Source organism: Chanos chanos, chromosome 3 (assembly GCF_902362185.1).
Source record: "Chanos chanos chromosome 3, fChaCha1.1, whole genome shotgun sequence".
Taxonomy (NCBI): domain Eukaryota; kingdom Metazoa; phylum Chordata; class Actinopteri; order Gonorynchiformes; family Chanidae; genus Chanos; species Chanos chanos.
Window position 1 is genome coordinate 31714670 of NC_044497.1, and position 21195 is coordinate 31735864.

The 21195-nt window shown below is 40.2% G+C and overlaps 1 protein-coding gene across 7 annotated transcripts in view; it reads right to left on the reverse strand.

Annotated features, from left to right (window-relative positions):
• Window positions 1-822: 822 nt before the first annotated feature.
• kcnab2b (potassium voltage-gated channel subfamily A regulatory beta subunit 2b) overlaps window positions 823-21195 on the reverse strand; it is a 36713-nt gene continuing 16340 nt past the window's right edge. For 4 of the 7 annotated variants that reach the window (XM_030767468.1, XM_030767467.1, XM_030767463.1 and 1 more), the window contains 13 exons: window positions 12713-12756; window positions 12412-12449; window positions 12078-12157; window positions 10369-10413; window positions 9566-9610; window positions 8762-8805; window positions 8223-8309; window positions 5145-5230; window positions 4542-4662; window positions 4359-4453; window positions 3302-3422; window positions 1658-1746; window positions 823-912 (listed from right to left, as the gene is read on the reverse strand). In XM_030767468.1, coding sequence (XP_030623328.1) covers window positions 823-912; window positions 1658-1746; window positions 3302-3422; window positions 4359-4453; window positions 4542-4662; window positions 5145-5230; window positions 8223-8309; window positions 8762-8805; window positions 9566-9610; window positions 10369-10413; window positions 12078-12157; window positions 12412-12449; window positions 12713-12756 — 985 coding nt within the window. Of the gene's footprint in view, window positions 913-1657; window positions 1747-3301; window positions 3423-4358; window positions 4454-4541; window positions 4663-5144; window positions 5231-7087; window positions 7133-8222; window positions 8310-8761; window positions 8806-9565; window positions 9611-10368; window positions 10414-12077; window positions 12158-12411; window positions 12450-12712; window positions 12757-21195 lie in introns of all 7 variants that reach the window. The other 3 variants (XM_030767462.1, XM_030767464.1, XM_030767466.1) reach the window with 2 other exon arrangements.

Below are 21195 nucleotides of genomic sequence, written 5' to 3' on the forward strand. Positions count from 1 at the left end.
TCAATTTGTGAACTGAAAAGTAATAACCGATCAGAAATTTGCTTGTTGGAGAAATGCAAGACCTTAAATTATATCTAAGATGGCTACCAACAAGACAAGAAAAGCACTAAAGAGAACATTGCGACCATATTAGAACGAAATGAATCTGCTGAAGTTAATGTCCTTTTAACAGCAGTGTTTTTCTAAATGACCTCACATAGATAGCCATGCCACAGAACAGACAGATGAAGAGAGAGAAAGAGGGAAAGAGAGAGAGAGAGAGAGAAATTGACAAACTGTGAAGGATGGAGCACCAATAATGTCAACAATCTTCTCAGTACCATCCTACACTAGCCACTCACTACTGAGCTTGATCAGTAAAGAGGACTGATACCTTGGCATCACAATAGCATTTTCAAAAATAGTTTGGTTTCCTCATGGTGAGGAATGAGAGGCATGTGCTCAGGTCTGTGGACACATGCAGTTTTACTATAACCACAGCGTTTCATCTGGACCTTTACATTTCTTTCGCTAAAGTGTGCATTAGAAGGAGGCTTAAAGGGAAAAAAAAGCAAGCAAGCGTGTTTGATTTCTGTGGTTCCCTTTGTGTTAAAAAGAGCTTTCTGCTTAATGAACCAGTCGAGCTGAATTGTCCGTGAGTGCATTTCCTCCCAGCGTGCCATTCTGCGGTTCTACCCACATTTTTGGGTTCTTCTTTCCCACCCCACCCCACCCCATGTGTGAACTGGCCTCTCCAACGGGGCCTGTGACAGTGTCAGTCCTATTGAATTCAAGCCCAGGCAAAGCAAGGAGCAGGGAGAGACTTAGCCGACAGCCCTTCCTCTAGGACCTGTAGTCCTTTTTACTGTATGGCTTGTTGCCTAGAATACTGTCCACCTCGTGGATGATTGAAGATGATAACTTTGGAAGAACCTGTGTGAGAGAACAGCCCAGTTTGTACAGATTTAGTTCTTGAAATTTCTGATCTAAAACACAGTTGAAAAGTAGAGGTCAGTCATTCTATACATGCTTTCACTTATCAAATGGTTGAAAAAACATGATAATTAATCATCATGAGAACCCTGGAGGCATAGTCAGAAGTAGATGAGAAAGATAATTGAGATTCCCCAAGTGGAAAACACAGGCTCTCCCTCTGGATAATTATTCAGAGGGCAGTCTATAAAACTGAAAGGTCTTTTGATGGTATGGAATGTAAGTCCCTGTTTTCAGCCAATTAAAGGCAAGATTAGAAAAATCATCTTCAGTGGCATTTTCCCTGAACACACAAAGACAGCAGGCAGCATTACTAGCTTGGGAAATGAACCATCCAAGCACATAACACATAACTACTCACATCCTCATTGGTATGAACAAGAGATGTAATTACTGTACATTCCCTGATACTGGAATATTGATTTTTGCTTCATTCACTCAAAGTTAATGTGGGAGGAGATCGCTTCATCATAGTACTCATCATTATATTCTGTGAAAGCTTCTTTGGAAATAGTGAACTTTACATTAACTAGGATACAATCTAAGAACAAATGTGTGTAGAGAAAAACTTGTGTGCAGACATCCATGTCGTGCAAAACATTCATGTTGGAATGGAAACCATGATATAGGTGAAACACTCCACTCAATGGGTTCACACAGAGAATAGGATGATTGGACCACTCACCTGTATGGCTCCTATATTCTCCATGAGCTGGTCTGTGCTAGATGCCCCCAGAAGCACAGAGCTTACCCCTTCATTCCTCAGACACCACGCTGTGAAGAAGAGACACACAAAGAAAAAGAGGGAGGGAGAGAGAGAGAGAGAGAGAGAGAGAGAGAGAGAGAGAGAGAGACGGAAAGACAGAGAACCACACAATATGCAGTGAACATGTCTCATAGCATCTGGCTCACACAGGGAATTTTGGACACGACAAGACAGACATTTACCACACGATAATAGTCTGTGCAGACGTAACACATGGAGCTACCAAGGCAGGGCAGGACGTGAGGTCATGACGTTCCAGATGTGAGCTTCCCATACATGAGATCAATCAGTGAGCCTTGCCTTGACACAAGCATATGTGCCAGAGGGAGTCAATGGATAGTGTATGCCTGCATGTGTATGGGTAGCGTATGCCTGTATGTGTGCATGTATGGGAATGAGCATTAAGACAGCACTCACTGATGGCAGGAAGGGTATGTAAGCCATGAACATAGGGACTTACTCTGCTCTCTTTTTGATATTTCCAGTTGACAAGCAGATAAGGATCAGGTCTGAAGATCTTGTCATTTCAATGATTGTGTTTAGTGATCAATAATATGAAGATACACTATCAAATGTTAAGTTGATTTATGATCCTTAATGCCATCTGTACATTCAAAGCACGTCTAAAATATATGTAGAAGGATGCCTGTACTCGACATTTGATGATCATGTGTGAGTGAGAAGTCTATACCGGAGATTGAGAGAGCTATATTAACAGCATTCTCACACAATTTAGTAGGCACACTATATAAAAAAGCCATCTCCTACTCCACACAGCCACAAGCACAGACACATTACGTATAGTGCTTGTCACATTCGATTTGACTGCTCTGTGACTCATATAATGGCATGTACAAATATATCAAGTGTACTGCAATACAAAAGCTCCAGACTACAACATCTATGCGAGTCAAAATGATTTTTTTTAAATTATTTTACCCTTTCTAAGATGAAAAAATGCTCACATACAAGAGACTACACTATGGCTATTAAAGATATCTAAATATGCCTTAAAATGGTTTCCATCACTTTTTCTTCAACACTGATGCTAAACAGAACTATCAATAATCAGTAATAAGACTGACCAATAATCGTGAACCATTCACACACATTTTTACAAATTATTGCTCTGCTAGGCAATAATCAGGCTTAAATGTAGTTTATACCAAAATTATGTTGCGCCAACATGAAGTACCAACATTTTGACAAGCACAGCCATTACATATAAAGTGGGCATCGGAATCGAATAAAAATCTATTCTGAATCTTGAAATTCCAAGTTTCAGCCAAATTTAATCACTGACTACATCCTTTAACAGTTTGGTGTGTTCAGTCAATACAGGACACACACAAAACCAGAGTTCACCAAGGTACCTAAAACATCATATCTGAACCAATGAGAGGACAAAACGGGAAAGAGGGTGGGAGGACTGACACAGAGACGGGACGACCCAACTCCACACACAGACAGGGGGGAAGGTACGGCAAGCTGAGCCTGAGCTCCAGGCAGGCAGACAGACAGACAGACAGAAAGAGAGAGAGCAGCAGAGCCTGAGCCCATTACCGATGGCCAGCTGGGGCAGAGTACAGCCCAGCCTCTCCGCGATGGCCTGCAGCTCTTTCAGCTTCGCCTGCTGGCGCCGGCCTTCCTCACTCAGGATCTTGTCCTTCAACCACTGGTAGCCCTGTCAAATAGACAGCAAAGCTACTCAAGAGACTGGCATGCCTGAGCTGACAGCGAGCACCTGTCCAGCTGGCCCCTGAAATGGCACTAAGGACCTTCACTCAGAACACACCGCAAATCAGACCTATTTTAATGTCTGAAGAAAGACAGCATGTTTTTGCCCCAAATGGCATTTTTCCCTCCTGAAAGAAGAAGCTGATACAAAGGAATTGAATATAAATAAATGATATAGTCCACAATCACATTTTTGAAGGAGAGGTAATGAATATAAATGTGTACATCTATATTCATTCATGGAAAGTTCCATTGTCAGTGTTCAGTGAAAACACGTTAAATTGCCTGGTATCTGAATATATCACTAACATAGTGAGTGGGATTGATTCTGAAGACTTCCTGATTCTGGTTCTGGTTCAAATGAAGACGCATGTAAGACACGACAGTTTAGACAGCTGCTTTCCACTGCTAGACAAGATGATGAACGACAGTCTCACATCACAGACTATTTTAAATAAATCAGTCTATTACAGAAGCAATCTTCCAGCAAAACAAAACAAAACAAAAAAAAAGACACAAGAAACACAAGGATTACCATGAAACATAATAGATAGTGAAAGATGAGAATATTTTGGGGCTGTAACTGTGTGTGTGTGTGTGTGCGCGCGCAGTGGCACTAGCAGTTGAAGGTTCACAAGTGATACAACTTTTATCCAGATGGAAAGCAGGATCTTAGAAGGACGCTAAGAGCGTGTCTGATAACCTCCTTCAGTAAACATACACTTGCAGATACCTCTGGAAAACAACAGGACACAGACGTTACTAACAGCACCAACAACACAAGTGGTAAACCAGGGCAACCTCAGGAGAGAAACTGAGACACCAGTCCAGGCAGGAGGGTGACAACACCGGGCAGGAGGGTGACAACACCCCAAGATGGTACCTTGAGAGAGGCACGTGAGTAGGGGGGCACCCCGCTGTCATATTTCCCTGAGATTATTCCACACGCCAGCGGAGACCACGTCATCGCGCCCACACCTGTGACAGACACACAGTCAGCCGTCACAAAACACGCTCCTCTTTCTTCCTCCATCGCTCAGAGCTATATTAGGTGTCCTGTCCTCACCTATCTTATGAAATAGCTCTGGCAGCTGCACCTCCACCTTCTCCCTCTGGAACATGTGATACTCTGCCTGCTCACAGATGGGAGGGATCAGGTTAAACTGCCGGGCCACCGAGTAGGCCTCCTGAAGGAGAGAGACACGGCCCCAGACATGACGTTAGAACAGATCTCACTGCAGGCAACTCACCGACAGATTCTCTTCATAGTAAACTGATGCAGCGACTGTGTAGTAGGACTAGTAAGTCTACTGTCCAGATGTGTCACTTTGAGCAATAATGTGGGTACTTGAAAATAAACGTAATGAAGACAAGTCAATAAAAACTGAAAACAAATGTGTAATTTTTGTAAATTCTCTAAAATGAGTGAAACAATCATCCTCAAGTAAATAGTATGAAAACTATTGTGAGTATAGAAATTCATAGACCTGAGGGTAAACCCTGTCTCTTATTACTGTGCAGTGCATCTGGATACAGTACAGTAATGCAATAATCATTGGTGATTCTGACAGAGCGTAAATAGAAGCAAGTAGAAGCACATGAATGTTACATGCAGCATATGTGAAATAGTCTAGCGTATTGTTCTGCTGTGAGACATATGAAGACTGACCATGATCTCCATGGAGCTCCAGCGTGAGGTTCCCCAGTACATGGCCATTCCCTGGTTAATCACATGGGTCATTGCTCTCACCGTCTCTGCCAATCAAAATACAAACAGAGTCAGAGGAGACCCAGACCTAAAGAAAAGAAAAGGAGGAATGGAAAAAGGGAGAGATCAAGAGAGGATGTAATAAAGTGAGGAGGAAGAGAGATATAGAGATGTCCAAACAGGGTTCCATCCTGAACGGTCAAAGAACAGTGATGAGAGTTCAGAGGAGTCCTAAACCTGACATGAAAAAGGAACATGAGCAGTTGGGTGCTGGAGTGGAAACTAAGGTGGAATTCTGGAAAAAGCTTGAAGCGCAAAAAGCCATTTATCAAACAGTATTTACACAATCTGACAAGGCATTAAAATTGGCCAGAGGCTTTTATAAACACATTCGTAATCGTCAAAAGCTTTTCAGTCAGCACAAGACAAATAAGCCTCAGTCTCCAGACTCGACAACATCTCCAAAATGCTGCATTTTATTGACATTTCGCAGTAGTGGAATGTTCCTTGTTATGACTGATGGACTGTAACTAGTGGACTCCAAATATATAAAATATCATTTGACGCAGTTTTGTCATTTTTTCAAACCTGGACATAAATGAGGTATGAAGAACATTTTCCGCATATGACATGAATTTTTTAAGCAGAGATATGATAGGAGAAGAGCTCACATATTGTTGATTTTTTTATATATAATGAAAATGTTGTCATATTACATAGACAAATTCTGTAATATACATCATTTAAGCAATATAAATGTTTGTTTTTCAGCTGTAAAATTTAGGGGGTGCATCTAAACATTAAAATTTGGCTTTCAGATGATTAATTTGTATCTATTGGAAACATGCCAAGCATTGGGGATCTACATAACAAGTAACAGTATTCACAAACCTTTTTTTATTTATTTACAAAAATGAGAGAGATGATTCAATGAAAATATTAATACTAGATTAGATTTCAAGGGCCATATTGAAACTGGAGCCAAATCCAACCTATTAAATGGAAGATTAATTATCCGTAATCAAGATTTGCGAATAATATTGCTCAAAAATATGATCGTGCATACTTGTAAAGGTCAGAGATAAAAAAAAAATCACCTGAAAAGAGTCGTAAACACAGATACATGCATATAATGCACAGCATTCAAAGACATACTCACAACTAGGGAAGGAGTGTTGCACTATCAAACATCATGCTTCAAAAGTGAAAAGCATGTAACTGAGACAAACAGTAACATGCAGATGGGAAAAGTATAAATATGCCACTACCGTTATTAGTTTTCTGTACATAGCATCTTAGCTGTAACACTTCTGTACAGTCAGTTTTTTTTTTTTCAATATGTCCATGTTTCTCTTCAGAGTTTATATTTTTGACACTAAGAGATTATCAGCAATAAAGCGGGGGAAAAGGAAGGGGGTGTGGAGGGGTAGAGAAAGAAAGACACAGACCTACCATAACTTCTAAAACCAACACTTAAAGCTTGTGTCTAACAACATTTTACATTTTAAAAAATGCCCTTTTCCCAAATGGTACCAAAATGACCTGCTTGGAATCTGATTATATAAAAGTTCCACCAAACCACTCTTAAAAAAACAAAAACAGAACAATTCAAACTACACTAAATGAAATGCATGAAAAACAAGTAACATTGTACAAAGAGAACAATGAATGAGGTGGTCAGTAAGATGCAATGACCTTCTCCAAATCCAAATAGCAAGATGTCAAGTGTATCAAAAGGTCAATCATTCAGAGACATACCAGTTTCTACGGGTATTTTCAGCATTTTATGGACAAAAGCTTTCTCACACCAAGTAAAAATAGGAAATTTCATTACCACAAGTCAATGCCATAAAATGCTTTTTTGGAGACAAAAGGTCAAAAATCTCACTGAGGGTACCATGTACCTTCTATGATGAATGTTCTTGATTTTGAGGTGTTAAATGGATCTCCTGGTGACAAACAAACAAACAAACAAACAAAAAGCATTGTGAAAAGAAGCCAACCAATCAGTGAATGCTATGACATCTCCGGAGAGGGGGGGCGGCAGCAGTCCAGTCTCTGCACCCCAAGCTTTTATGGGGAAACCGTGCCCTGCACCCATTTCTGGAGCATGAGAAGCACGAGCACATTCACTTCTATTGACTACTATTTCTGTCTGCACTGCTCAACACATCACAGCTTGTACTGGGAGGCATCTGAGATTTTTACATAGCCATACATAAAGCAGTACATCTTCACAGCTCTAACATGTGAAGCAGCTCTCAGGGTGCAAATCAACCCGATTGGTTAAAACTCATGACGTCTACAAAAGGGCAGAGAACACTAATAAAACAGCCAATCGAGACGGTGAATATTTCAGGGAAGTGTCACCAAGAGAGCTTTATCATTTGTAAGACCTGTGAAATACGACCCCGAGCATGCCTGAGTACCTGTCTTTCCCTTTATCAATGCAATTTTGAGATTCACTTCTAATTATTGCATGTCTAGAGATACCGCGTTTGAAAGTATGGCCTTCTCACATGACTCCATCTCAGGATTTTGCCGATGAGCAAGCTCAACATGCCTTATGTCAATATCCTTTTGACACTCCTACTGCATTCACGACCGCCACTGCATTCATTCAGCCCTGCTTAAGCCTAAACCTCCTCCAGGGCTCACTTATTCATGAGCATGCTTCATACATTACTGTAATCTATGCAAAACATTGTTATGCATTCTTCTCCTTCAGCTCACGATTGCAATATTACAATGTTCTTTGCCTTGCATATTAAGGAATGCATATTTATCTGTTTCTACTGTTGGTCTCTGGGTGGTGATGCACGGATGGATGAGGTAAGAGGGCGGGCAGTGGTCCAGCAGACAGTGAGAAGAGTCTGACCATGCGCCAGTGAAATAGCAGAGTGTCGTGAGTTTGAGTCTGAGCCAGGCAATCCTGTTTGAGGCAGTGCTGGAAACGGTATGGTCAGTACGCAATGTGCAGACATACATAGCCAGAGACAGATGCCACCCCGACAGCATTCTCACCGCCAGCACTCATACCTTCCATAGGCGTGTTGGGGTCCGGTCTGTTTGCAAATACTACATCCACGTAATCCAGCTGTAGTCTTTCCAGTGAGGCTCTTAAACCTGGCAGTCAGAAAATAGGAAATAATATGTGTCATCAGCTCATTTAAGTGGAAAAAGTACTGAAGTGTTATGTGACATTGAAATCGAGACATCGTATATTAGCTTTTGTATATCAGGTCTTTATCAGATTTTTCACCATTGTTTAACTACAATTTATAATGTCATTACAGTATTTAACTTCAGTAGGACTTCTGAGCAGCCTAGCTTTTTTAAGGCCTTTGCACTGGGACAGGGAAGGCTGCAACACTGCTGGAGCAAATCGCCTTGTAATAGCAGTGAAGGGCAGGGACATTCAAACTTTCAGTAATGGGAAAACATTTTGGGACCAGAGTACAAATAATTAATCATGCAGTTGCTGTTATGGAACTCAGAATGATCCCACATGATGTAGAAAAATCTTTAGCTTTTATCATCTTACCCTCTTTCCAATGCTTTAGTTTGTATGATCTTACCTTCAATTATATGCTTTCTGGACAGTCCTCTTTCTGTCTCTGCTCTGTAAGGCAAAAGACATTGTTATATTTATGTCTCTCAAAGCTCTGTTCCATAGGATGATCATGCAAAATAAAAGCCAAAAACAGAAATCTCTCTTTGATTGTAAAGTGAGATATCATATTTCTAAAATGTAATCTATTATCTAAGCACAGGAAGTATGAAGTTAGCTCCTCAGAGAACATTAACGGGGACTAAACCAAGTCTTTCCAGATGGCTGTTACAGTCTCAGGGACTGAAAAACTGGCTACTTCAAATTGCAGCTTAAGTTCAGATTGATCCTTTTTCAATATTGACTTGTTAAATGTGAAATATAAATCCATCAAAATTTGATGTGGCCTCCTATCTGTGTCTACAGCGGACCTTTAATTTGTCCTGAGTGAAAGAGCAAAGCTCAGAGGGGAGAATCGACCTGGATCTCTCACAGGAAACAATTAGAGCTGTAAAGCTCCATCCCCTGCAGCGGGACTCTAGCAGGGGTGCAGGCAAGACCAGCAGCACACATACCCTACTCTCAGAGTCTCCCATTGCTCATTCAGCTTATCAAGCACTGCTCCCATGCCTAGAGTGGCGAGATAAGCTGATCCTCTTTCGCTGTCACAAAACACACCGACACACATGTGCCGCACTCATATACACAAAAACACACACACACACACACACACACACACAAATTTACACACACTAAAAACGCGCGCGCGCACACACACACACACACACACACACACACATACAAACAGGGAGAGAGCGCACCGAGTACTTACTTTCCACCCCAGTAGATCTTAGTGGTAATAACCAAACTTGAACGCCTGTGAAATTAAAACACAAAATGATACCAGCTGCATCCACACAACAGACCCTAAACTAGATAAATGTCAGTCATCTTGATAAATGGAGTTTTAGGTCTACTGCTGGGCAAGGCTGCTGGCTGTGAGGCTGCAATTACTGTCAGTTTAGCAAATTAAAAGGCCAAAGACAATAAACTATAGCAGAGTTGAAGGAAAATTACATTAACATTTAAAAGAGGTGTCTTTTTAGATTAAAGTGAAATGCAATTAAACTGTACTTAATTAAACGCCATGCAATTAAACGAGAAAAGAAAATCTTCAATTCACATTTCCTTTGAATTGGCTTTCTTTAGATGACAGATTTCAGCATTAGCTCCCCAAAAATATCACTAGGTGAAACAATTAAACAAAAAGAAAAACAACCCCTCTCTGGCCCATGTACGTTTGTTGTGTTCCACTGATATTTTCACAGGCCAAATGATAAAAAGGGTAAAATTAGCCATCTTGCTCTCTTGAGGATGAAGGCTTTCGCCTCACTGGTCCCTGTGCAGTGCATGGCAGGAACAGAAAAGGCTGATGTCCCTGTAGGTGAGAGCTGTGCACATAGCCATTCATGAATTAATATGAGCTGTGAGGTACAAACACCACCTCTCTGATAGAATCCAAGTCCACAGTCACTCTCTCTGATAACTCCAGTGATAAGCCAGGCTAGAGGAAGTCACCAAGGCAAAGCATTGCAGGATTATTCAAACCATAAATGTCAAAAGAAAAAAATCTACCTCCAACCTTTCTTCTTTATGATACTGCCCAGAACCATTTCAGCCCTGTATGGAAACAAAAGAGAAGAAAAAAAGGTATTGTCATAATTACAGTCAGGTGCACTACACTGTAAAAGAGCAAAATTATGCAAACGAGCTTTTCTTACATAATTACAAGAACGCGGAGTGAAATTTCAAAAACATGAGTGCACTGGGGATTCCCTGAAAATGAATCTACTGAGGCAAGACTTTTACTGTAGTACAAAATGAAATAAGAGCACAAATAAAGGGGGAAAAAAGTTCATTTTGCCTCGACGTCTTTATAGCCAAAAGAATATTTGGAGCAGCTAGAAAAAGGAAGAGAAGAGAGGGAGAGAGAGGGTCTATGTTCATCTAATGACAGATGTTACAGTTCTGCCTCCAGGACCAATGTGTTCTTCATGAATGGCTCTCATCATTCGTCCACAGTAAAAGATGAGTCGTTGTGACAGCTCTTAACAAATGCAGCCCTATTGAAAAGCCAGGGTAAACTAGACAGCAGACGCATGAATATTCCATTATTAAAGTGGCCCATCTTTCCAGCAGAATAACAGCTATTTTTCTTCTTTGACCCGACAAGTGATCCCAATAGGTAGGACCATAAGTTGTGAAGCTGCATAGAACTGTTCTCCCAACAACAAAGCCTTATGCAGTTTTGCATAGACAAGTAAAGCCAGAGTGATATGGAGAGACTATTAGAGTACTCAAAGAGAGGCTTGTTAATATGTGTTGATGTGTTTACTGTTCCGTCATAATAATTTTGCTTGAGGTGTCCATGTAGTGCAGCAGACCTGCTGCCTGAATAACCTTATAAAGGAGTAAACAACTACAAAGGGAAGAACCCACCAGCTACATCACACTTAAAAGACTCAGTCTGGTCCATTAAAGCTTTTGTTTCACTTTAAACCAGTGCTCTGAACTACAAGCACAAAAATAGCATATTCTTTTAAGATATGAAGGAATATCTGTCCCAGTGTGGTGTTTAGTATGTAAAAGTGAGTTAGCAAAAAAAAAAAAAATAGTTTGTGAAATCATTGCATCATGTCCTGATATGATGCAACTTTCAAAATTAGTGGAGTCTTCCCAGATAGTCTTTATATGCATCTCTGTTGCTATTCAGGGCATTTCATTTGTAAAGAGAAATTTAAATAAAACAGAAAAAATAAGTAGACTTTTAAAAAGCACAAACAAGTATGTGACTGGGATAAAATACCAAATAGTAAAGAAGAGGACATGATTCACTGGTTCTCCTCAAAGACATAATCCTCTCACGATTATGTACTGTAAACCCAGAATTTCTTGTTCAAATCTCTCATTCATTTTTCAAGAACTGAATACTAAGTGTATGGAATTTGATTTTCAAAGGAATTCTGAGGCTTATGTAGCAGCATTTGCATTATACAGGATATGTAAAGTCTGGAAAACATACATGTTTAATGGTGAAGGCGATACTTCTTGACTGAAGAAATTATTGTGTAAAATTTCTTAGCACTTTTTAATCCTTTTTACTGCTTAAAATGAAGGTAAAACATTTCAATAAAAAAAACTGTAGGGTGTACAATGCCAGATCTTTTGGGGACACATTTAATAGTGTTCAGCTATGCAGTAAATCTTGGTGATTCATCTCTGCTTCAATGCACTGCTCATTTTCAGCTCTGAGAGATACTGAGTGAGTAAAGGAGATCACTCACTTGCCCGCTGCATAGACTTCAGCTGTGTCAAACAGATTGATTCCATTCTCATAGGCCAGAGTCATCAGCTGCTCTGCAATCTAAGACACCAGGAGGCAGGAAGGAAGATAAGAGAGACAGAGAATAACTGTCCAATCTGTCTGACATTTAGCTGTATATACTGCAAAATGTATTCCACTCAGGTATATGGATCAAAGAACTGAACCTGCCCCCCCCCCCTTTTTCCCTCTATGAAGAAACACTTGGTAAAACCAGTGAGACTTTTGGTTATTACAGCAAACATCACAACAGCGATGGCTGAATAAGCATGAATTAGATCTCCACACAGCAGTACCTCATCTGTAATTTGACCACCAAATGTTACCCATGTACCTGCAAAAACAAATACAAATGCCAAGTCAGTTTTGAGGTAAAGTGTGTATGTTTAAGTGATTATCCTGTCCAAATGGGAAAAAAACCCTCTCATGTTATCTGGTACATGGCTAAACTCATTCCCCAGAGCAATAATGTCCTCCAGTGTTTCCCAATTCAACTCTAGATTTAAAGTTCAGTTTGAAGAAGATTTGGAGTTAAAAACACAATTTTTTTAAACAATAGTAGTGAAAGGAAATCAAAGAGATGGCTGTGTTACTCACCCAGTCCAAGACAGGACACTCTTAACCCAGATTTTCCTAGGTTCCTAAAAACAAGAACAGCAATGCTTTACTTCAAATGGAAAACCTGTGTCAAGCACAATGATGACAAACATTATACATTAAACTGTTATATAAAAAATCCTCAGGTCGGTAGAAACAGCATTAAATGCAGCTGGAAAAACAATAGTGAATATTTCATGGCAATAGAATGTGTGGTAGGTTTCTCTTTTTAACTAAACACCTGAGAACATCACATCAAATGGATCTCTGGTTTGTCCATGTGTATGCCTTGTGTGCGCTTTGACGCTAATTAAAACAACAACAACAACAACAACAACAACAACAACAACAACAACACCAAAACAGACCCTAATTTGTAGAACTAAACAACTTGGTTCAAATCTAGCCCTCAGTTCAACAGTGGGGAACAGGAGCAGAAAATGAAAATTCATATGGATACAGCAGTGCTACCTTGAGCCAATGCAAACCAATCACAGTCTTCAGCCCTAGCTTTTAGTCGCTGTTGTTTGGTTCTGTGTAGAGCTGAGGTTACAGGTTTCAACAATTACTGTACAACTATGTCAAGGGTACCCAGCAGTGTGTTTGGCTTCTATTATAAAAGCTCCCTCTGAATGTGGTAGAGTTCCAGCTCTCTGTGAATGTGAGGCCATTTATGATTAACCCTGACATGCACAGAGTGAATATCAGAGAAAGAGAGAGAATAACTCTGCTCTCTGAAAGACTTTCTCAGCTCTAAAGTGAGCTGGGAACATTTTCTAACATTGAAAAATCACATCTTATATAAAAGGTAGTGGGGGAGGGGGGGGCGACATGTTATTTTCTGCAGTGAGAATAAGAAGTTCTGAATCAATAGCAAGTCTTTTATTTGAAATATATCCTTGAGAAACAAGAGGGAACATGCTTTGTTTGTACATTCAGAGTCTTAGGACGGTGACTCAGAGTGTGGAGACTAAGGTGAGTTTTATAAATAAACTGTAAATAAATAAACTAAGGTGAGTTTTATAATGCAATAAACTATTGATCAGGAATGAAAAGTCTCGAAAGATGGAGGAAGGCAGGGGAACAGTTACACTATGGCTCATACACTGGACCATATTTATAGAAAAACAAACAAACAAAGATATCTTGATAACAAATAACTTATATTTGTCCCACACCTTTTAACACCTACTCACTGAAAACAGACCCAATCAAAGACGATAATGAGAACAGGAAGCCACATGTTGGCCAACATATTGATGTTCACAAAGAAATGGTTCATAACCAGGCTTTTATAAAGTCTAAGAGGCGGAAATCTCACCATCAATGAACCAGAAAGTGTATGAAGAACCCGATGTCACGAAAAAACAGCAAGTTGCGAAAAATGTCAGTAACACAAGACATGTTCATTTCATAACTATTTTTTTATTATAATCATTACAATCATTTTGTAATGCTAACCTAACCAGCTGTTACCATTTGATCTTGCCTTTGGCATCTCTCCACAACCTGACGCCTGTGAGAGAACGCTCAAATAAACGTGAGGGCTAAGAGAGACGTAAAATATTCATGCCTGTACACATGCCAATATTCAATGTATACATCATAAGACTGGGGACTATGTCAAATATAGTGCATGAGCTTAATTCACAGAGGTGTCTGTGCTCAACAGATGACCGCATGACTGATCAGATTCAACCTGTTTCACGTTCCTAACAGACTGTAAACCTATCCTCTTGGATCACTCATAACCGTGTGGTATTATGAGTGTACAATAGCAAATAAATTGAGCAGACATATCAGTGTCGTGTAAACAGGCTGTCAGCAATGTCACCTCTAACTGGCTTTGAGCAGAAGATTACTGAGTAACACAGCCCCTATCAAATCAAATTATCGGCAGGTTCAGAAAACCAGAGATGAATTTTTAACCGGTTGGGCTGGATAGTGTTACTGGTCAGGGTATCTGTTGACCAATAACTGAAGGTGAACGGCCCACCTGCTGACTGGACTCAGATGAGTTTAGCCCAGTGTCTGTGGGGGGCAGTGGAGTCAGTTGTCTGTAGTCTCCTCTGAACAATATGCTACTATAGCCCATATGTTCATACAAATCTACCTCCAATCTGTCTTAATATACACTATAGTTAATGATCTGTGACTATGATATTTAATCATATCCTCAAAATTACAGCAGCTGCATATGTGCAAATTCCCTGATGTGTTTTTTTTTTTTCAGTACCTTATAGTGATGAAGTACTGCTATCTACATTGAGCACATAATGTTGGATATTTTGCATTTCCTCACTAGAGTCCTGTTTGGCCTGTGTGTGTGTGTGTGTGTGTGTGTGTGTGTGTGTGTGTGTGCGCACACTAAAGCCAGAGGACAGCAGCTGCAACTCTAGAAAGGAGCAAGCAGGTCAAGCATGTCTTTACTCCTCCTAAATTATGAAGGATAGCAAACACTGGAGCAATCAGGGCAGAGTAAGTGAGCCTGTGATGTTTCAAAAGGAGACTTAGGAAACTCCTGATATTAATGAGGTAGATGTAGGAGACTAGACTTTCACCAAGTCCTTTCAACAGAAAGGACTGAAAAAGTTCAAGTACGCACACTGTCACATTACAAATAATGACATTGTAACAAGCAAACCAAAATGAGGACTTCCATAAATGCATTTTTTTGCTTGCTAAAGGTGTGATTTAACAGCCAGTTTTGCAATTGGACAATCTGCAAAAGTGTTCTTAAGCTGTAAAACCTTGCAGGCATTTTTTTTTCATATTCAGATAAGATTAAAAGCTTAATTACGAGTTTTTGATGTTGGCATCTCTAAAGATTCTAATAGGATTTTTTGAGCAAATGAAGAGGGTAATTGACATTTTAATACTGGAATTATTTTTAATCAACCTCATTCAAAAAGATTCTCATGTGTAGGAGACTACCATGACCATTAATAAGTAGTTCCCTGTTTTCAGATAGCCTTGAATACATCTTTTGAAAGACTTCTGAACACATTCACAAACAAAAATACACACACAAAGTGACTTGACTCTGAATCCTAAGGTTGTTTCATGTCTGTACCGAGGGTAAGACGCGAGAATGGAGCTGGTTTTGTAAAAGACTGGGGGTGAACTGAGGGGGTCAGGAGCGTCTGGGGGATGGTTGGCTGAAGGTCAGTTGGGAGTGGGTGTAGCAGAGGACAGAGTGGTGGTCGTGGTGGCAGGTCCAGCACAGCTGCAGACGGCTGATCATAGTGGTTAAGACCTAAACACACAGCTTTAGGGTGGGGAAGAGCAGACCAGGAATGCATCCAATCTGCCACTTAGGCCAAGGGCAGAGCATTGGTTTACAGCACCACATGATCTTAAATACACAAAGAACACACACACACACACACACACACACACACACAAACAAACATTTCCAAAAACAAAGAAACAAAAAGAACTGTGCAAAGACATTCATGCCTGAATTTTTTTAAACATACTGACCTTACTTCAAATACATTACAGTGTAAAGACTTTAGCAGAATGATTTTCTAGCCTCAGGCGTCACAAATGTAAGCCTGCCATATCATTAAGCAGCAGAGTCAAACTTCATTAAATGAGAGGGAACACACAAGAGAGCTAACGGAGCGAAAACAATGCAGCGAATCATTATCTTAAGCCTTTTCGATATCATCTGTAACCGAGGAAGTTCATAAATCAAGCTCAGGATTGCTGTCACTCCTCACAGGATAAGGCATATCGCAAATCTCAACTGCCAAAACACCTAGAGCTCTGGCCAACCAACCGGTCACTTAGAAAAACAACACTATGACTAATTGTCACTTGTCAATGACCGCACCGGGCTGTCTCCTGTGATGAATGACCACTGCATCAGTGAATGACCCTCTGAAGCACTGCTGACATGAATCATGGCAGTCCACTCACAAAGAATACAAAAGCACTCAACAGACTCTGTGTAGTAGGCATCTGAACATAACACACATGACCATAATTAGTGTCAGAAATTATTAAGGTTCAATATAAATCCTACTGAACCCATTACATAACATGCAGAAGATAACATGAGCTCTGCTGGAAGGCTGGGTAACATCTGATGGCCAGTGTAAATGTCTTAGGAATACCAGAGCCACATTTGGCTAGCATGTAAGAGGGGGTTTTATTGTGTGTTGACAGCAAGGGCCTAAACAGATGTATTCCATATCCAACCTTCCAACCAGGAGAGAGACAAACATTCAGCAAGTTCCAGACCTTGACTGGAAGTCACAGGAATCCCCTTTCATTTCCCCCTGCATGTGATCCTGTTTCAGACCTACCCTCTTCCTACCCTTTATTGGATCTATTCCACCCTCTCTGTCTCCGAGCACCAACGCTCCACGTGCTCCAGAGCTCCACACCTGATCTAAAACACATCAAACAACTACCTGACAGTACAGAAGAACAAAACCAGAGTGCTTTGTGTGAGCAGTATGAAAACAAATAGGAAGACTGTTTTGTCTGAGTGGAATACATACAAATGTTAGCCTACATACATCAAAATGATTGTGGAAGATACACAGGATGCACGTAACACATCAAATTTTAGCAATGAGTTTTAGCAGCATGTTAAAAAAAACTACCACACAAAGTTGATGCAGGTGAATGTAATCACAGAAATTGTATCTAAACACGTTCATCCTGTAAAGAAAAAAAAAATACATTTTTCATATAAAGGTGTCAAAACCATTGTAAGAGGCCAACAGTAGTGTATAAGAACCTTCAAAGCTTTGTAGTGACGGTTGAATCAATTTGCTGGCATTTAAGCACCGAGATACTCTGCACATGGAGATAAAACCACGCAGAGCAGTAAGAGCGCTGAATAAAAGGGAAAGTACAGGGAGCGTCCCCAGAGAGAAGGTCTTGGCAGTGTTTGGCCATGTGAAGAGAGCACTGTCTGCAGCACTAATCCCTGGCATTCGTTAATGGACGTCTGACAGGCTTTAACAACAATCAGAATGGCTCTCTTAACTCACTTATACGTCCACTGCCCGCACGCTTACATCCGAGCCACAGAGAAGAAAGAGCAATTCTATAAATGCAGTCAGGCAACACAAAGCTTTGCATTAAGGTTACATGATACTGAAGACTGAACTGACAAAAATAGCTTTTTTTTTTTTTCTTTAAACCGTTGCTCTACAAACTTTGAAAGCATTTTTTCTTCCGTCTGAGTGCATGCGGAGTGGTTTTTTTTGTTTGTTTGTTTTTTGTCAGTAATCAGCAGAGCAGTGATTATCTGATAGAGTTTCCTCTGAGTATGGCTCCCCCAGCAGAGCCTGGCCTGAGAACGTATAGGATTGCAGAAGCACAAAAGTTGTGGGCGCGTTACTGACTCTACCCCCTTAGCCAGCCCCACAGACAGCAGCTGTTTTAATTAAGCTTGAACACAGACTTTTGCACACAGACTCATTAACATGGCAGATGACCAAACACTGCTAACTATGTTCACATGGACTGCTGCTGTTTGATCATACACGCACAACAAAACACATACATGTTTTATTCTGTGATCAAGAGTATGTGACAAACAGAAAACACCAGTTTTGACAAGAGACAGTAGCATGTTGTCCATTGCTTTTCTGGCTATGAAAGACAGACAGGGAGAGGGAGAGCGAGAGAGAAAGACCGAGAGAGAAAGAGAGAGACAGCATGAGAGCTGCATGAGTATGCAAGATGAGTGCGTGATTATGTAAGCTAGGCTGGAGGCCTAACTGATATATTAAGTACGCAAAAAAAGAGGGAAATCTGTCTGTGTATGTGTGTTCAAGAGAGAAAGTAGGAGAGAAGGAAAGAAAGAGAAAAAGAAAAGGAGATGCCTCAGCAGGGGGTGCGAGCGGTTCCGTTCCATCGGCAAAGCATTAGCTCTATCTGGGAAAGCACAAACAACATATCAAAGCCTCGGATCTTATCTCCGTAGGGTCCCTCCTCCTCACTTACAGAAGACCCCTAAAACTGAACACGTAAATATAACCCATTTACGTGTCCACAGCCCAGCTTGTCTTTAAATATTCAGCAGGGAGTGTGCGCAAAGGTCAGAAAAGATAAGACATGTAAGAAAAATATGATCTTACTTGAAAAATGCAACACAGTTTTATCAAACTATCTTCAGGTCATAGGATATGTAGGATAGAGGCAAATTCAGACAGAGTCTGATAAGTTGCATAATGCCAACTCGCAGTGTGCTGTTTGAGGCCAGGAGAGTGTAAAACAGAGACAAAACAGCAGTTCCATCGTTTATATAATCACAACTTGGGCTTCATCTCCTTCTCCCTCTCTCTCGCTCTCTCTCCCTTGCTCTTTATCTCAGAGGCTTGGATGAAAGGTGCAGATCAAATACAGATAACGGGGTATTCTGATAAACTAACAAATAAAGATGCCATGGTAATCCACAAAGGTTTGAGAGCACACTGTAAGAGTCCAGGGCATCCAGAAAGGTCCAAGATATACAGCACACAGAGGAGGAGTTGTCACATGGCTGGAGGCTCATAGGGGAACACTGAAAAAGCATGGAGAAAATTTCTAATAGACCGTTAATTCTGATTCACAAGAGAGTTCACATCTGTAAATGTGAAGTTTGTGACATATGTTTATGCTGGTAATGCCTGCTTCTTCTTCACCAATTCATCCAAGTCATTAAATTCAATTTACTTCATTCAGTTCATTTAGTTTACTCTACTTTATTGGGCACGGCTCTCATATTGCAACCTTTTTATGCAGATCACAGATGTGTATCTTGCCATAACGAGTCTTCTCTTTGCATATATTTTGCTGTGGGCAGTACATTATCATTCTGATGTTTCGTGTATAATGTCCCAGTCTTCCATTATGAACATGCTGTTCTATGGTGTCCATTGAGAACACAAATCTGAACATTCCTTTCATCAAGAGTGTTCATTTTCCCCTGGGCGTAATTTTCTAGGACTGGCATGAAAAAGTAAACATAAAACAAACTCATTAACACAGACACCACTTAGTGCAAACATGGGCAACGTTGCATTTGACACAGGCATTTGACATCTCTGTCGCAGACAACAAAACATACATTAAAAAAAAAAAACAAGACAAACAAATAAACAAAAACCTTCAGCATAAACATGTACTGATATTTCAAAAAATGCCAAAAAGCAAGGCCAAAAAACACAAACTCTAACAAATGTTAAAAAAAAAAAAACCTGTTGTCCCAACATACAATGTTTCCTATATGCGTAGAAATGTTTTCAGAGAATGCCAGGAGGTCAGTGGTGAAAAGGCTTTGAGAAGTGGAGTCTTGTGGTTTGAGGCAGAGAAACACTGATGACCATATGAGGAGACACTGAGGAGTGTTCACACGCCAGTACTGAACCCCCAGGCACTGAATTAAGATCAAGTTGCCAAGTTCCACACAGCCACGTTTCCTTATCTTTAGCAAAACAACTTTCATATTCCCATGAAATGTCATTTGATCATTGTCAATTGAGCAATGATGAACAACATCACTAAATAACGTGAACTATTTATTATCCCTGTTGAAAACTGCTGACACAACTGTGGCATCCAAAATAAACTGTTTATTTTCAACTATTCCCAGAACATGTAAAGAAATGAATATGTGGTCTTAGTAATGCAAGCGGGTAGAAAATAACTTAAAACGCCGCAAACAGTAATTATGTGCTGAGAAGCCACGACAAGGATGGATAAAAAAGGAGGACGATTTCAGCGTTTCACTTAAGTATCAATGAATTTCTCTGAAGTATCTTATATCATATATTCAATCCACTATACGAAATTCAGACTAATATTGCTCTGCAGAGATGAAGAGAAAGCAGCCCCATTCTTTTTATGGTGATTCACATTATAAACATCATCGTCATCATAATCATAATGACAAATATATTTCATGACTCACGGGAGACAATAACGTTTTCAGTGCTGAGACGTCGTGTCATCAAAGTAATGAAAGACCACACTTATTGTAATCATTAGACAAACTGACAGTGGGAAATGTATCACACAGTATTTGCAATCAGCTCTATAAAAAGCCGGTCGGGCTTCTAATTCACATTCATTAGAGAGGCTTGAGAAGCACTAGAGAGGCTCTCTTGATTAAAGAAAACAGCAATGCGAATCAAAAGCTTAAGCACTCAGGACAAATTAAAAGCCACAAAAGATTCCAAATCTGACCACATAAACTTCATAGGTTACAGGACACAACAGAGACAAAAAGAGTTTTGATGAGTCTAGGACATTTTCCATTTAACATATTCATCTAACAAAAACATAATTATAGGAGGACCAATTAGGTCTGATAAAACAAAACAGGTCATTTGGGAGCTGTGCAGCAGGCGTTTTTCCTTTCAATGTATGGTGTCTAGTTACACATTAGCTTAACAGGAAAGTGGAATATATACAGTACATTGCACTACAAGCTACAAAGTGCCTTTGATGTACCATTAACCAAATTACAGTGTGGA